Source organism: Pseudonaja textilis, chromosome 2 (assembly GCF_049901715.1).
Source record: "Pseudonaja textilis isolate UNSWEBS1 chromosome 2, rPseTex1.2, whole genome shotgun sequence".
Taxonomy (NCBI): Eukaryota; Metazoa; Chordata; class Lepidosauria; order Squamata; family Elapidae; genus Pseudonaja; species Pseudonaja textilis.
Genome location: NC_141991.1, coordinates 189,693,264 through 189,710,285, shown reverse-complemented (window position 1 = coordinate 189,710,285; position 17,022 = coordinate 189,693,264). Strand labels below are relative to the sequence as shown.

General features: G+C 42.5%; 1 protein-coding gene across 2 annotated transcripts in view; it reads left to right on the top strand.

Moving 5' to 3' along the window:
* JAK2 (Janus kinase 2) overlaps nucleotides 1-17,022 on the top strand; it is a 73,320-nt gene that overhangs the window by 13,539 nt on the left and 42,759 nt on the right. For both annotated transcript variants that reach the window (XM_026703732.2, XM_087926673.1), the window contains exon 3: nucleotides 16,034-16,284. In XM_026703732.2, the coding sequence (XP_026559517.1) occupies nucleotides 16,065-16,284 (220 nt within the window). In that variant the 5' untranslated portion in view covers nucleotides 16,034-16,064. The remainder of the gene's footprint in view (nucleotides 1-16,033; nucleotides 16,285-17,022) is intronic.

The following is a 17,022-nucleotide window of genomic DNA, read 5'->3' as shown; positions in this document are numbered from 1 at the left end:
CATAATTGCCCCCAAGAATCCCAACTCACTTTTCCCCTGCTTATTTTCTTCTTGCAACACACAAAGTGTTACAATTTGTCTATTTAATATACCATGACCAAAACATAGTCTTCTGTTGAGGATTGCACTGTTGTTTTTCATGTTCTAAGGCTGTGATGGTGAACCTTTTTCATGTTGTGTGCCGAAAGTGCACGTGCTCGCATGCCTGCACCCATGACACAATGCACATAAGACTCCTCCCTGCGCATGCATGCACGACCCTGCACTGCACGCCTCTGCGCATGCGCACGCAACCCCGCATGCCACGTGCCTCTGCGCATGCGTGCGCATCTCAGTGCATGTGCAGCAGATACTCAACCATCAGCTGGCTGGTGGAGGGTGCGCGCGCATGCACAGTGGAGCTCTTCTGGGTGACCTTTTGTGTGCCACTTCTGCCGCGCATGCCATAGGTTCACCATCTAAGGCTTTTTTTTTTTACAAGTATTACTGCCTAACCCAGGCATCTTCCATTCTGTACCTGTGGATTTCATTCTGGTTCCTTTTGCATTTATCTGTGATAAATTTATGGTAACTATTATTTCTCTCTCAGTTCTTTACCTACCAAATTATTCTGAATTTTGTTGCTGGGGTTTTATTCCACCCAGTTTTGTGCCTGCAAATTGGATTAGCATTTTCTCAATCTTCAGTCTTTTAATTGCATTGTTTTGACTTGTGTGCTTAAATTTTTAATGTTACTGACAGTGTTTATATTTTTTAGAAACACTCAAAGCAGTTTCCATAGTTAAAAGAATAGTTTATGCAAAATTTTAAAAAATGTTTACAATCTCAGGAAAGATTGGATTCACATTTTTTTTTTTTTATTACTGGTTCATCACATAATCAGCCAGATGTTTAAACTGGATTTGGCATTTTTAACAACTTACGAAGTCCTTTCCAAGAATTTGAGATTGACAGATATTGATGTTTTTCAAAGTCTTGCTTTGGTAAATATATTTCTCTAAAATATTTTCCCATTGGAGGAAAATGAAACATTAGCATCTCATATTCAGTAAGAATTTAAAGTGATTAATGTTAGAAGAAAAATACTAAGCTCTGTATTCAGAACAAAAATGTCTCTTTAGCTCTCTGAAGAAAATAATTTTTCAGGCAATTAATTTTTAAAATCATATTTAAGCCTCATACTCCTGGCAGAGCAATCGTTAAACCAGTTTCATGTTGTAGCTCTAAAATACCTATTACAGTTTCCTGATCCTGAGGGAGGAGTTCAGTTATATTTACTGTCAAAGGCATTAGCCCTGCCTGTAAATATTGTTTGAAGGTAACTCCCAGCACCATTTTGTGGACGTGTGCCAAAGGAAAGATCACAATCACTACACAAGGGCAGTAGGGAATGACGCTATAACTGATACTGTCCAGAGCTGCCAAGTGGTTCAGAAGTATCACAGTTTCTGTATTTCCTCTTCTAATTTCTAAGGTAGCTTCTTTATTAAAGCAACTCAAGTAGTCTTACCTTATCACTGAAAGCCTTTTTTGAAATGTGTTCAAGTAAATCCATTTCCTGCGGCTAAAATAGACTTTGAAAATGGTCACAATTTATACAATCTGATTTTTTTCTTAAATGTAATCATTTTTAAACATTTATTGTATATTTTTCAGAACTGGACCAGATAAAGAGGTACAATGGAACATTGTAACAGAATGTGTCTTTTTTCTTATTTTGCTTTGTTATAATGTATGCATAACAGATTAATAAATTAGAGAGCTGGTTTTAGGACATTTTGGCGCTTAGTGCTTTTTCATTGTTGGAAAATGTTCTCTCCAGCATTTGGAGTAGTTCAAAATATCCATCATTAACACTTGAGTTATCATTTCACTTAGGATGGAATCTGGCTACATGTTATAAATAATAAAAAAATGTGTCACCCCTGTATTTGTTGTGCGATTATTAGTTTTAGATAACATAAACACAGATAGTCTTCACTTAACCACCACATTTAGGCCCTGCAACTCCAAAACACTAGTCAAGCAACACTTAAGTTTGTCAGAGATTTGCTTAATGTCCACTGCAGTTATTAAGCAAATCATTGGTGACTGTTCAGTGTGATACCATATGGTTTGTCCATTGATTTTGCTTGTTGGAGCCAGTTTTGAAGCTCACAAATGGTGGTCAGGTGCAATAGTGGGATCCTACCTTAGTTGCTACCGGTTCGGTGGGTGATCGTGTGTGCACGTGCTCATCCTTAACGCTCACACTCCTACCTAGCCAATCAGCTGAGAAGATGAAGAAATGAAAACTTAGGAGCGACCCTCCCACCCTCCCATGCGTTTTTCCATCTTTTATCCTCTCAGCTGATCATGGGAGACTTGTTGTCCTCTCAGCTGAGGGAGGCTTTTTTTTTTTTTCTTACTACAGGTTTGGCTGAACTGGTCCGTAGCATACCACCACTGGTCAGGTGACTGAGATAACCTGTCAGTGTAGTAAATGTGTGTCGGTTGTGAAGCACCCATATAGCAGTCACATGACCATTGTAAGTTTGAGGACCAATCATAAAGTTACTTTTTCAGTGCCATCAAACGGTCACTATATGGGGTAGTTGTTAACCAGCCACTACCTGCAGAGAGATCTATATGTCTGTTCTCCCATGCAACTGAAGAACTTTCTTTTGAAGGTTGAAATGAGGAATAGTATCCAGTTCTTAATTACTTTTAAAAGCTGAGGTGAGTGAAGGGGACTTTATGAGCATGCTGATGACATTGCAGAAACATTGTCTACAAAGTTTTGATTACCATCAATATCTATGAAAAACTGAAACGAAAATTCATGTCATATCATCATAAAATGCAGACCTGAATAGTAAGCAGAGACTTAATCTGAAACCAATTAGCAGAATCAATTGTAATTTTTCCCTTTTGATATATTAGTTACAATATTTTGGGTATTATATGTATGATTAAATGAAGCATTTTATCCTTATAAATGCTTATAAATGTACTTCAACCTTTTAGAAAAAGATCATTAACTTCTTAACTGTTCTGTTTGTTTACAAGAAGGACCAAGAACAAACATTAACGGTATTCTGACATTGTTTGCTTTTGCAAAATAAACTGCAAAATTATAACCTGATGATAAAGGAGTAAATATATGAATGTTTGTTTTGGATATAAACAAGGCTAGACTATTTCACGTCACTGGCCAAAGTCTTTGTGAGATAGTACTGGTAGTCCTCTACTTACAACCATTTGTTACCACATTGTAATTGAAGTTACAGTGACATCGAGAAAGTGACTTACAACCAGTCCTCGCACTTATAACCATTACAGCATCCTACAGTCACATGCTCAAAATTCACATGCTTGGAAAACAGCTTGTATTTATAACAGTTGCAGCATTCCAAGAACATTTGCCAACTTCCCACATAGCTTTTGACAAGCAAAGTCAATGGAAGAAGCCAGATTCCCTTAATGACTGCACTATTCATTTAAATATGCCAAAAAAGGTCATAACATCAGGTGCAACTTACTTAACTACCTTACTTAAGTATAGTTGGTAAGTCTAGGATTACCTGTGTATCACATTTTTCCTATAAACGCCTTTTACAGCAGATAGGCTTGTTTGCAACAGTAAGATGATTTTTAAAAAAAAAACAATGCTAACAGACCTAACTCTTTAGTGGAAGAATTAACTCATGCTAAGACAGAATCAAGTCTGCATGGCTTTAGCTTTGTGCCTTGCACATATTTAGCAAACATAATTTGTAAACCATGATTTATAGATTAATATAAATGCAATGAATTGTAGGTGATTAAGCAAATGATGGTTAAGCAAATCATAACCCGTGATAGAATGTGTGAACTCAGAACTGGATGATCGCTCTTGTTCCAAATTCTCAAATTGGTCAAGAATTATGTAAACCTTTTCAATCCAAATTAATCTCTATTTCCAAAACAACGGAATCAGGAAAGGTTGCTATGCTATGAGGTGGGGAGGAGAACCTACAAAGCTTTTGTAGATCTTAAACTTCTTATAGTATAAAGCAAGTGTTTTACTGCCAGCAGTTGGTGTGTGTGTGTGTGTGCTTTTTTTTTTTTTCATTTTACAAGTGATGTTTACTTTCAAAGCCATGGTCTGTTTTTGTGGGTTTTCTGCTTTCCGTCAAGCTGTGTTGGCAGAGATAACTGTGATCTTCATTATGCATGTTGACTTATATCTAGATTACAGACTAGCTGTCTTTTCAGATATGTGGCAAATATATAGTCATTGCTGGACAAATACTATGTTAAATAAACAGTTGTTAAAACACTATGTTCTATGTTTATTAGTTACTTAACATGTGATGTGTTTCATTTCACATAAGGCTTAAAAGAAGTTTTTAAGAATATATGGTGCATGACATATATGATATATATTATATCACTTATCATTAGTTTGGGGCACAAGGAAATGAAATTAATATTTCAATGATTCCAGAAATATAACTTTATTTAAAGTGGATTCAATTTGATATAGGGGAACTGTATTAAATTTAAATTTATGTGAAGGTGCCTCAGGCATAAATACATTTTCTTTTCTTTTTTGTCAGTTAAAGATATTTTAACAACAATTTTCAAAGGAGCATTCAGAACTCTCAGGTTGTATCCCTGAAGTTCAGTTCTAGCTCTGTCTTAGGAAACCACTATAGTGAGCTCTCTTAATTAAGCAGAACATCCATACTCAGGGCCAGGGTTATTGAATACCAGAGGTTGGCCACCGACTATAGTGTTCTTGCTTCATTATGTTTGCGAAAGTTTACCAGAACAATTTGGTTATCCATTACTAAAAATTGCAGTCAATGTAAAAAGGAATTCGACATGATTCTTCAGTTAGCTTATCCACCACAAATTTTAGCTACTTTTGGCCCAACCATTGAACCTTATTCTCTTATTTATCTACCTACTTACGATCTCAATAAGCAGTTCTGAAGCTATTTTTTTCAGCAACTATTTTATGTTAGCAGGCCTCTTTGCTTCTATTTCTACCAACATGTACCTGTATAGACAAATGAATACTTTGCTCTATGTTACCACAACATAGGCATTCATATGGCTTTCAGGAACATCCCAGGAGGTTAAGTAAATGGACATTTGTTAGTAACAAGAGCTTTTGTCCGGAAGTTAGAGTCATGGTTGCCTCCTGGGAGTCCATGAACATTCGTTTTTTAACTATATTCAAAGGTGAGTGAATGTGAAGTTTGGCTCATGATGTTCTCCCTAGAGGAACTATCATTGGTTGGAAGTACATTTCTTCTTTTATGAATATTACTTTGGGATTGGATAATTGTTGGGCATTCACTTGAAAATTGGACAATTAAATAATTGGGTCCTTTAACAGAGATTAGGTAATGGTGGCCCTTCAGATTATACAGGACACAAATTTGTATGAGTCCCTCTCAATGTATACACTTAATCCTTGACTTACAACAGTTCATTTACTGTTCGTTCAAAGTTACAACAGCACTGGAAAAAATGACATGACCGTTTTTCACACTTACGACAATTGCAGCATCCCATGGTCACATGAATTACATTCGGATGCTTGAGAACTGTCTCACATTTATGATGGTTGTAGCCTCTTGGAGTCAGGTAAACAGGTAATTTTGTGACCTTCTGACAAGCAAAGTCAGTGGGGAAACCAGGTTCACTTAACCATGCTACTAATTTAGGAACTGCAGTGATTCGCCTAACAAATGTGGCAAGAAAAGTTATAAAATGGGGCAAGACTCAACAAATTTCTCATTTAACATTGTAAATTTTGGGCTCAATTGTGGTTGTAAGTTGAGGACTACCGGTATAGTGAAAAGTAGAATTAGACTTATAATATCTGTTCTTTCCATGAGAATAGAAAAAAGCACAGGTAGTTCTCAACTTACAAATACAAGTGAGCCCAACATTTCTGTTGCTAAGCAAGGCAGTTGTTAAGTGATTTTTGATCCATTTTTCTGACTTTTTGGTACAATTGAGTGCATCACTGAAGTTGTTAAGTGACTCATGCAGTCATTAAGTGAATCTGGTTTCCCACATTGACTTTGCTTGTTGGAAGCTGGCTGGGAAAGCTACAAATGGTGATCATATGGCTCCAGGACAGTGCTACTGTCATAAATACATGCCAGTTGCCAAAGGCTCAAATTTTGATCATATGACCTTGGGGATGCTGCAGTGGTCATAAGTGTGAAAATCGGTCATAAGGCACTTTTTTCAGGGCCATTGTACCGTTGAATAGTCACTAAATGAATGGTTGTAAGTTGAGGTCCACCTGTAGTGTCATTTCCTGTTGAGCCAACTTGTGTTAAAAATACAGATTTTATTCTGGTTTACTTCTTTAGGGTACGTTGTAATGTTAAATAGAATATTTTGGTCTATCATTTCTTAGTTTATTTGAAACTTGAATTCAAAGGAGATTTGTTTTTAATTCTAAATACGAGTACATTTGAAATAAAGAACTGGATGCTATATTCTTCATTGCTTTACTTCTGTTTAAATACAGGAGTGAGAGCTGCTGTTTGCTCTGTGTCCCATTTTGGCCTCATTCATTTTATTAGTTCACAGCTGGTGAAGTTAAATAACATTTTTAATTAAAACCCCTACTTTGAAAAATGCTGCATTACTGAAACTGTTTTAACAGAAAACTTTTTTTTAATGCTTGAATGTCCTTTGTGTTTTTATTTAGCAGCATGTCAAGTGCTTATGTTAAAGCAGCTAAACCATTTGTTTGCTAATTCATTGCTGGGGTTTTTTTTTCATGGAATAGGGAAAGGTTGATGTTGTAAGCCTCCAGAGTCACCTTGCAGCAAGATGGCAGCAAATGAATTCTAATAAATAGAATAAATATTATAACCTAATAGCAATAGCACTTAGACTTACCTACCGCTTTATGGTGCTTTACAGTCAAATGTTACTTTTTGATATACATAAAAGGAAGGATTGAATTATTTCCCAACTTTTCTAGTTTCTGAGAGTGGTGTCTGCTTTTATAGTAATTTGGTTCTTTTTTTTTTAAATGAGAACAATATTTGCATGTTTTTTTATCTCACGAGTATTCGTACGCTGAATACATGAAACTGCTCACATTGCTTAGTTCATGGCTACATAACCTACATCTTGCAGCACTTGTTTTCAGGATTGTTACCATCTGCTAAAATATTTATTGAACAGTTGAATAGTTCATAGTTCAATTTGAATTTATGATTGACAGACTGATGATTACACAGTGTATGATTGTTTTCCAAGCCTCTTTATAACTGTGTTAATACAGTATATCTTGATGCCGAAATACTCCTTTTTAAGTTGTGGAACCAAATCTTTTGGAATAAATTAACACAGATTTCTAAAAACTGTGTTTCTGTGTTGCATATTTGCTTGGCATTGCCTTCTTCCTGAAACTAAGAGATAATTATTGGCTTGAGCACTCAGCTGGCTTCATGTCTAAGGCAGAACTTACAAAGTTTCTTTGTTTCTAGCCTGAGGCTTTGACCAGTTCATCAAACTGGCTTTTTTGTAGCCTTCTAAAACCATGCTGCTGAAGGCCTCAAGGAGTCAAAATATTCCCCCACTTTTGTCAATTTCTTTCTAAATTTCCAAATTTCACTATAGAAATTTCAATCTATTTTTCAAAATTAGGTTAGACAGAAAATGGGCGTTGGTCTTACCTGACACGCCATTTCTAGTCGAGCTGCGAGGATCATCCAGAGAGTGGGAGGTGCTCCAGTCTGCATCTGTGTAGGCTGGGCTTAATCATTAGGGAACGCTCCGCCCTCTGTCACATGGTCCCTTGTAGCCTCCCAGTTTATGCAAAGTCGAGAGAGGAGGAAAGTCGTCTAACTCTCATCTAACTAGACCTAAAGTATCATTGGCTGAAACAAGGTTCCCCCAGACGGAAAAAATTAAAAAGGGTGGGGCTGGATGATCCTCGCAGCTCGACTAGAAATGGCGTGTCAGGTAAGACCAACGCCCATTCTCCCTCGAGCTGCTCAGATCATCCAGAGAGTGGGACATACCAAAGCTTGGCTGTCCTACGGGAGGGAATCCGTCTGGGGTGGAAGCTCCCCTGGGTCCTCGATGACCCGCTGGAGGACTCGTCTACCAAACGAGGCCTCAGCTGACGCAAAGATGTCAATCTTATAGTGCCTAATGAAAGGGGAGGGGGAAGCCCAAGTGGCGGCCCGACAGATGTCTGAGATTGGAGCCTGGGTGGCCCAGGCCTCAGAGGTGGCCGCACTCCTGGTGGAATGCGCCGTAACCCCACTGGGAACTGGCAAGGCCTGAGACGAATAAGCCTTGGCGATGGTGGCTCTGATCCATCGCCCGATGGTGGAAGGGGACACCTTGTGGCCTAAGGACTTGGGCTGGAAGGAGAGAAATAAAGACTCTGACCTTCTAAAGGGTTGTGTGCGGTTAATGTATATGCGGAGGGTCCGCCTGACATCTAGGGTGTGCCATTGTTTCTCCCTTTCCCGCGAAGGATTGGGACAAAAGTTCGGGAGTGTAAGCTCCTGAGCCCTGTGGAAGGCTGAATTGACCTTGGGCAAGAAGGTCGGGTCGGGGCATAGAACCACCCGATCGGAATGGAAGATACAGAGGTCCTTTCTCACCGAAAGGGCAGCAATCTCCGAAATTCGGCGAGCCGAGGTAATTGCCACCAGGAATACTACCTTAAAGGTCAAAATTTGGAGAGAGGATTCTCTAATGGGTTCGAAAGGAGGTCTGGTGAGGGCCACTAGGACCTTGTTAAGGTCCCAAGTGGGGTACCGGTGCACAACAGGGGGACGGAGGTTAGTAGCCCCCCTTAGGAAGGCCCTGATACGGGGATGGTGAGAGAGGGGACCCAGATTGTCGCCGGAGACAACAGTTGAGAGGGCCGCTACCTGGCGTCTCAGGGTATTAGGTGAGAGACCTTTTTTGAGCCCATCCTGGAGAAAATTCAGAATCTGGGCCACCGAAGGCAAGAGCGGGTTGACCATGGATGAATGGCACCACCTGCAGAAGCTGACCCAGGTGGCATCGTATATCCGATTGGTTGAAGGCCGTCTGGCGACCAGGATCGTGTTAATGACCTGGTCAGATAAATTCTTCTTCCTCAACTTTTCCCGCTCAACCGCCACACGGTTAGTTGGAGCCATTGGGGCTCCGGATGTTGAATGGGCCCCTGAGATAGGGAGATCCTGTCCGGAGGGATTCTCCACGGGGGAGACACCGAGAGGTTGCGGAGGTCTGCAAACCATGGTCGCCTGGGCCAGTAGGGGGCCACCAAAATCAGATCTGCCTTCTCCTGGATCAGTTTCTGAATGACCCTGGGAAGCAAAGCTAACGGGGGGAAGGCATACAGGAGTCCGGGGGGCCACGGACAGCGAAGTGCATCGTGATTCTCGGCCCCGGGGGATGGGAATCTGGAGAAGAACCGAGGGAGCTGGGTGTTGCAGGGGGATGCAAAGAGGTCCACTAACGGGAGACCGAAGATCATGGTCGCCTCCCTGAAAAGGGATGGATGAATGCGCCACTCGGACTGGTCCACGGTGGCCCTGCTTAACCAGTCCGCTCGGGTGTTTGAGGCCCCCGAAATGTGTTCTGCTTTGATCGAGAGGAGGTGACGCTCTGCCCAACGGCAGAGTCTCTCGGCCTCTCTCATCAACCGAATAGACTGGGTCCCGCCTTGCCTGTTGACATGGGCCTTGGCGGTAACGTTGTCCGTGAGAATAAGGACGTGCCGCCCACGTACCTGAGGCAGGAAGTGGCGGAGGGCCAGGTGGATGGCGTGGAGCTCCAGCCAGTTTATGCTGCAGGCCCGCTCTGCATGGGACCATTTGCCCTGTGTTGTAAGGGACTGGAAGTGAGCGCCCCAGCCGCTCAGGCTGGCGTCTGTGGTGATGACGAGACGCTGGGGATCTTTGAAGAGATGACCCCTGTTGATGGCAGGGTTGGTCCACCAGAGGAGAGACGAGAGGACCTTTGGAGGTACCTTGATGGAGGATTTTGAGTTGCTTCTGCCGGACCTTTGAAACGGAAGCAGAAGCCACTGCAGGGACCTGGTATGAAGACGGGCCCAAGGAATAATAGAGATGCATGAAACCATTTTTCCCAGTAATTTAGATAAATCTAACAGAGAAGCCCTCCTTGATCAGCGAATAACCTGAATTGAATTTCGAATACTCTGGAGCCTTTCCGGGGAAAGGAACACTTTTTCCTGCACCGTGTCAATGATAGCCCCTAAGTGGGCAATTCGGGTAGAAGGGACCAGTTGGCTCTTTTTTTGGTTGACCAGGAAACCATGGGCGTGGAGGGCGGAGAGAGTAGTCTTGGTGTCCAGCTCTGCTTGGGATTGTGAATGGGACAGGATGAGGATATCATCCAGATAGCAGTGAAGACGGACTGGGCAGTCCCTTAAGCGAGCTGCCAGGGCTGTGAGGATCTTAGTGAAAACTCTGGGAGCTGAGGCTAACCCAAAGGGAAGGGCCACATACTGAAAATGGTGGTGATTGTAACAGAATCTAAGGAATTTAGAGTGTGAAGGCCGAATTGGGATGTGGAGGTATGCCTCAGAGAGGTCTATAGAAGATAGCCAATCTCCTTGCCTGGTACCCTGCAAAATGGATTGGAGGGTGTGCATTTTGAATTTGCGGGGGTTTAGGAAGCGGTTGAGCCGTTTGAGGTCCAGGATAGCCCTCCATCCCCCCGAGGACTTGGGAACCACGAAGAGGTGGGAATAGAAACCCTGCCCTCGCTGAGAGGGGGGAACTGGCTGGATGGCCTGGATGGAGAGTAAGTGATGGATGGCCGCATCCATTAATTTGCGTTGGAGGGGTCCCTAGAGGGGGAGATGACATGAAGAACTCGGGAGGTTGAGAGTTGAACTCCAGAGCGAGTCCAAACCTGATGGAGTCCCTGACCCATTTGTCGGAAGTGGTAGAATCCCACAGGTGGGCGAAATGCCTCAGCCGACCACCAATGGGGGAAAAAGACAGGATTCATTTGGAGCGCCGGAAGGGTCTCCCCGGAACCCCTGAAGGGACGCTTAAATCCTCCGCCCCTCCTATTTCGATCGCTCGGGTCGGAACGATCCTGGGAATATGATGCTCTATACGAGGGAGGTCTCGGGTACCTGGGGGGGAAGGGGGACTGGTAGAAGGACCGGGAGGATCCTCTTCGAAAGGGCTGAGGGGCTCGGGAGTCAGGCCTCCGAAAAAGAGGAGGAAGGAATTTCTTCTTTCCCCTAGTTTCGGCCAAGAGAGGGTCCAGGGCCGGCCCAAAGAGCTTCTCCCCTTTAATGGGGGCGGATGCCAGCTTGACCTTGTTCTTCACGTCCGCCTGCCATGGTTTGAGCCAGAGCAGGCGGCGGGCAGTGACCTGGGATGCTAACGCCCGGGAGGCGAATTTAACCGAATGGTACGTGGCATCCGCTGAGAACTCTGCCGCCGCTGTGATTTTGGCAATGTCCTGCAGCGCCCGTGTATTGGATGGAGGGATGTGGGCCTTCAGTTGACGGAGCCACCGGATAGAGGACCTGGTAAAGAAGGAGGCTGCGGTGGCCGATCTAATTGCCCAGGCGTCGGCTAGATGAGCCCGCCGCAAGGCCAATTCAGACCTCCTATCCTCGGGTTTGAGGGCCTCCAGTGGATCACTCGGGGAGGAGGAAGAGGCGAGACCAACAATGGGCTCGTCCACCTCCGGGGTATTGAGGAGGGAGCAGAAATCCGGTTCGAGGTTAAAGAACCTCTTATCCTGTGTGGATGGGGCCGGAGGAGCCCCCGTAAAACCCAGTTGGTTGGAAACCAGATCGTGGAAAATGGGAGGAGCGGGAATCACATCCTCGGCCACCACGGGCTGTTTGAACATTGCGTCCTCCGGTTCCTCCCCAGAGGAGTGGGGGACAGGGGAAGTTGAGTGGCCAGGCCCGAGGTGTTCTTGGCCTTAAACAAGATGGATTTAAACATGTGGGACTTGAATAACCCCACAAAGGAAGGCTGGACGGGGGTAAGGCTCTCGTCCTCCGACAACTCTGCTTCCATCGGGTCTAAATCTGAAAAGGGTTCCCCATGGAAGGTGGATCCCCATTCAAGGTGCTCCTCCTCCTCCCTGTATTGGTCTAAAATTTCCATTCCCTCCTCCGGTTCCCTTTCTGGAAGAGGGCTGGCCCCCCGGGAGGGTACCTGACCAGGAGCAGGGTCCAGGGCGGGCATGGACCTAGTTGGCACCGGTTCTTGCGCGGGAACCGTCTGAGGAAGGCTTGGTCCGGCCATCTGCTGCATGCCTTGAGCTATCCCCTGTCGAATAGCCTGCTCCATCCAAGTTCTCATGTACTCAGGCATCTCGATCATGGGTGGGTCCTCCTGTCTCAGGCCAGCGGCCGTGGGAGTGAAGGTTGCTTCAGGCATCCGGCTGGTAGCTGGTCCAGGGTCGTGAGACTCCTGGGATGAGCTGTGCCTGGAGAGAGGGGAACAAACTGGAGGGGGGGGTGCCTGGAAGTAGAAGGGGCGGCTGGGGGTGATGGTTGAGTCACCCTAGAGCGCCTATCGAACTCCCTCTCTAGTGCCTTATGACGCCTTAAAGCGTCCCTTTGAGAGGCCTTAGAAGTCTCCTGAGAGGTTTCCTTAGCCTGTCTGCGCACATGATGGGACTTAGATTTCGCCTTCAAAGAATGGCGGGAGTTAGGGTTATCATCTGCCATGGTAAAACAACAGAAATATCAAAATGAATATATAGAAATATATATATGTGTGTGTGTGTGTGTGTACAGGCGGTTGGCACGCCTAGGATACGACCTGGGTAAGGCCGGGTATCCAGAAACTGGCCCGCGCCCCCTTTTGGAATTTGCAATGAATAATCTGAAAATATGACCAAAAAAAGTTTTTTTTTTTTTTTTAAACTGCCACAGATATAGACTTTTAATGTACAATTATATCCCACCAGGATAAGGATCCAGGAAAACACACTGCAGTGACAGTGATGGAAGCTAGGTCTCTCTAAGCAAATCTGAGAGAGAAAAAATGCCAATTGAATGAGATTGGATTACCAATGTAAGGAAATATGAAGATATTCTGTATTAGACTGAATAACAACCTGGCAGTTGGTAAAAGGAAGAGAAGCCAATCAGCCAAATCAACGCCAGCAATACAAGGCCTCAGGCAGCTTGCCCCCCCTCAGGGAGGGAGTGGCTGCTTTTCTAATTCCCCACCCTGAGATCTGCTGCGGAAGCCAACACTTACACCAACCATTAACAGAGTAAAGAGTAAAAAACAGCTTTCTTTTTCCCCTCTGGGAGAGGGAGATAGAGAGATCAGCCCTACTAGGCCTGGGAGCCTAAGCCTAGGGCCAGCAGAACGTCGCAGCAATAGGAGGCCTGCAAAATGTCGCCCGGCCACGAGGCGGCGCCCAAAATGGCGGCCGCCTGGAAATCGAAAGTGAAAGGCAAAGCGGGCGGCTCAGGGTGGGTGCATCCTGCAAGCCACAAGGGCGAGGACGCTGAAATTGGCGTTAGTGGGGGGAAAACCAGAATAAAAAAGGCTCCAGACCTTAGAAAGGCACCAGGACAGCAAGGCAGGAAAAAAAGAAATAAACGGCAGAGAGCGGGGGTGGGGGTGGGGTGTTAGCACTAAGTGCTGCTAAGCTGCCCGCCCAGCCCCCTGGGGGCGAAAAACGCACACCCCTAAGTCTCAAGACACCCCCAGATGCGCAGAGGCTAAGGGAATAATAAGCTTAAATCAAACCTGAACTGAAATATTATCCTGCTTGAATCAGCCAAAGAGTGGGAAGCACAATCAAAACACACAGCCTAACTCTGCAAAGGCTGGGCATAAACTGGGAGGCTACAAGGGACCATGTGACAGAGGGCGGAGCGTTCCCTAATGATTAAGCCCAGCCTACACAGATGCAGACTGGAGCACCTCCCACTCTCTAGATGATCCGAGCAGCTCGAGGGAGAATAGCTTGGCTCATGCATACTACTCACCATTAAATCCCACCAAACATTTTCATTCCAGGAATACCATCAAATCATCAAACGACCTCTGGTGGCTCTTCAGAGAGTTAGAGTTATGTCCCTAAATCTTAGAAATTTTCTCACTTCTTATGCAAGAAGGATTTTTTGTTGTGGATTCTTGAAAACCATCCAATTGTGTTTTTGATGTCCATGGGTAAAATTAGGTGATCAGAAATTTATCTCTTAAAATACATTTAGGTATAAATGAAATGATGCATTATTTTAAAGTAAAAGGACAAATAGTTGGGCAGTAATTTAATTTTTTACCTTCTCAATCTGCAACTATATTTAATAACTCTGATACTATCTTTATCTCAAGCGTCATTTGATCATTTCAGAGTCCAGTTATAAAAGGAGATGCAAATGTCTAAAACTCTCAAAAGCACTGATCTATAGCACTTTATTTCTAAATTTTATTCATAGTCTGCCTGCTTTATTTTTTTTCCTGGATTGTCTTCCTGACATATTTTGGCATTGTGTCCAATCATAGCACCTCAAATGCTGGCTTCCATCATTGAGGCCTCTTCCCATTTGTGAAGTATTATTAAATACCTTCCTTAAGAATAAAATTAGAAACTATATTAACATAAACCTGGTCCATCTATGGTGAAAAATTGGACAGTCTGACATATCATTTTTTCCTCTAGAATTTCACCTGTCACAGAAATCAGTATCAATCTACACTGGTGCAAGATTAAAGAGCCTTGCTTATTTGGGCTAAGGCATTCTGAAGCTAAAAATATAATCTAAAATCCTATTTTAGTCAGGACTGCTATGTTTTGCATGTTGAAGGTGAGATCCAAAAGTTCTCCTTAATATCAAATGTATCCAACATACTGTAAACTCATTAACTTGACTGTGATGAAGCATTTATCTTTAAGAATTGCATATATTTTGCAGGAGCCTACCTATTCTTTTCTGAATCATTACACTTTAGATAATTCAGTATACATAACTAAAGTATACATAAATTAATAAGTGTCAAATAGAAAAGTTTTTCATGTAACAGTTCAATGTGGGTTGGCTTGCTGCCTTTCAGCTCCTTGTCTGTCATATAAAAGCTCCCTGATACCCATTTTATGAGCCTGTATTTTGCAGTGGCTACAATAGAGTTGCATTTGACAATATTGAAAGGATCTCTTGCAGCAAATATCTTGTGGCATTTTAAAAGCAGTCACATTATTATGGTATGAACTTTGGATTATGTCAAATACACATGAAGAAGGTATTGTGAGTTGTTTAAGTTCTGAAAAATGAGCCTTGTGCTTCTCAAAGGAAAGTAAATTGATGAAAAATAAAACTGAATGGAATAAAATATGTTAGTACTGGGAAATGTTAAAAAAAAACAGAACCATGCCCTGCACAGAATCCTTATATGTTCATATAAGGCAACATCAGGTGTCAATTGAGTGCATCACCATTTGTTGGGATGCCAGATTTTCATCTGCAGTTTATGCATTAGGGAAGGTTGCTCAATATTCCTGCAAGAGATGAAGCAATAAGGACAGTCATTTACAAGGTACTGGGACAACAAAGTCCAACACCCTTCCCTTCAAGCATAACTAGACTTCTGCCCTGAAAGTCCTACCTGGCTTTGATTTGATTTGATTTGGGTGCTGAAAATGGTTTCTGGTGTTGAAAAAATGTTAAATATGGTTGGATTTTCGAAATTCTCAGTAATCTCTTTTGTCAGTTACTATGTAGTATCAGAGCATACATATTTATATTTTGCTGGATTTAGTCTTTCGAGAAGTTGGTTTTGTAGTATAGGAAACATTTGCTTCAGATTACCTAGAAGGTCGATTGAGAGTCAGTGATCCTATAAAATTGTATCATCAGCATTTGTTAAAGTCTTAAGAGTTTCAGAGAGAGAGAGAGAGAGAGAGAGAGAGAGAGAGAGAGAGAATGCATTCATTTTTGGAATGCTGGACTGCCCTGAATAAACCAAATCTATAAACTAAAACTAATGCAAAATATTCTAGATACATAGATAAAATGCTTACAGATTTTAATGTTAATATCTTGCAGGAAGATATGCTGAACAGAATGTAAAGATATCATGGCCTTACTTACAGTGACAGATATGGAAGGAACAGTATCATCTACTATTCATCAAAATGGTGGTATCGTTGGAAATTCTACCATTTCTCGACCATCAGAACAGCTTTTTCGAATTTACCTTTATAATTCCGCAGGAAAGACAGAAAGTGACTATCTACTGTTTCCAGCTGGAGAGTATATTGCAGAAGAAATTTGTATGGCCTGCTGTAAAGCTTGCGGTAAGAACATAGCTTTTTTTAAAAATAAAATAAAAAATGTACAAATATATTGTCTTCCTTTGTTAGGATTTTGTAAGAAACAACCTTGCATTTGAGGGTTTGTTTTGTGATGTCTTTGGATCAAATTAATGGGTCTGTTCAACTCCTGAAATTGACCCCCTCTTTCAGTCTGCAGCAATAGCTCATCATATTAGTCTTTTTCAGACAAATTTTGTGTTTATTTTCTTTCTTTCTCTCTCTTCTTTCTCTTCAGTTTGTACGCCACACAACTCCTCCAAAGACTCCCAATCCTTCCCACTCCTTTTCTCTGGCACAGTCAGCAGAAAAATTCCGATTCTAATTTATCCATATTTCAGTCGCCAAACCACTTTCAAATGTACTACATACATCTTTATAGTACAGCTTCAGAAATTGTGCTTTCAATAAACCATGGATAAGAACTGCCAGATGGTTTCAGGACCCAATAGGGGAGCTTCACACTGAAGGTGGTAGATTAATTATGACCTAATCCCACCTCCCATCTACCCCTGTGTCCGGCTCCCTCCTTTGCCATGTTGTGCTAATGATTTTGTTTGCTGTGTAATTTTATAATAGATGGTTTTAAAGATTTTTTAATGGTTTTATGTTATAAGCCATCCAGAGTCATTGGATATGAGATGGGCGGCAAATAAATTTCATAATAAATAAATAAAATATATAAAAAATAAGACTAAGGAAAGTTTATCGACAGTGCTAAAA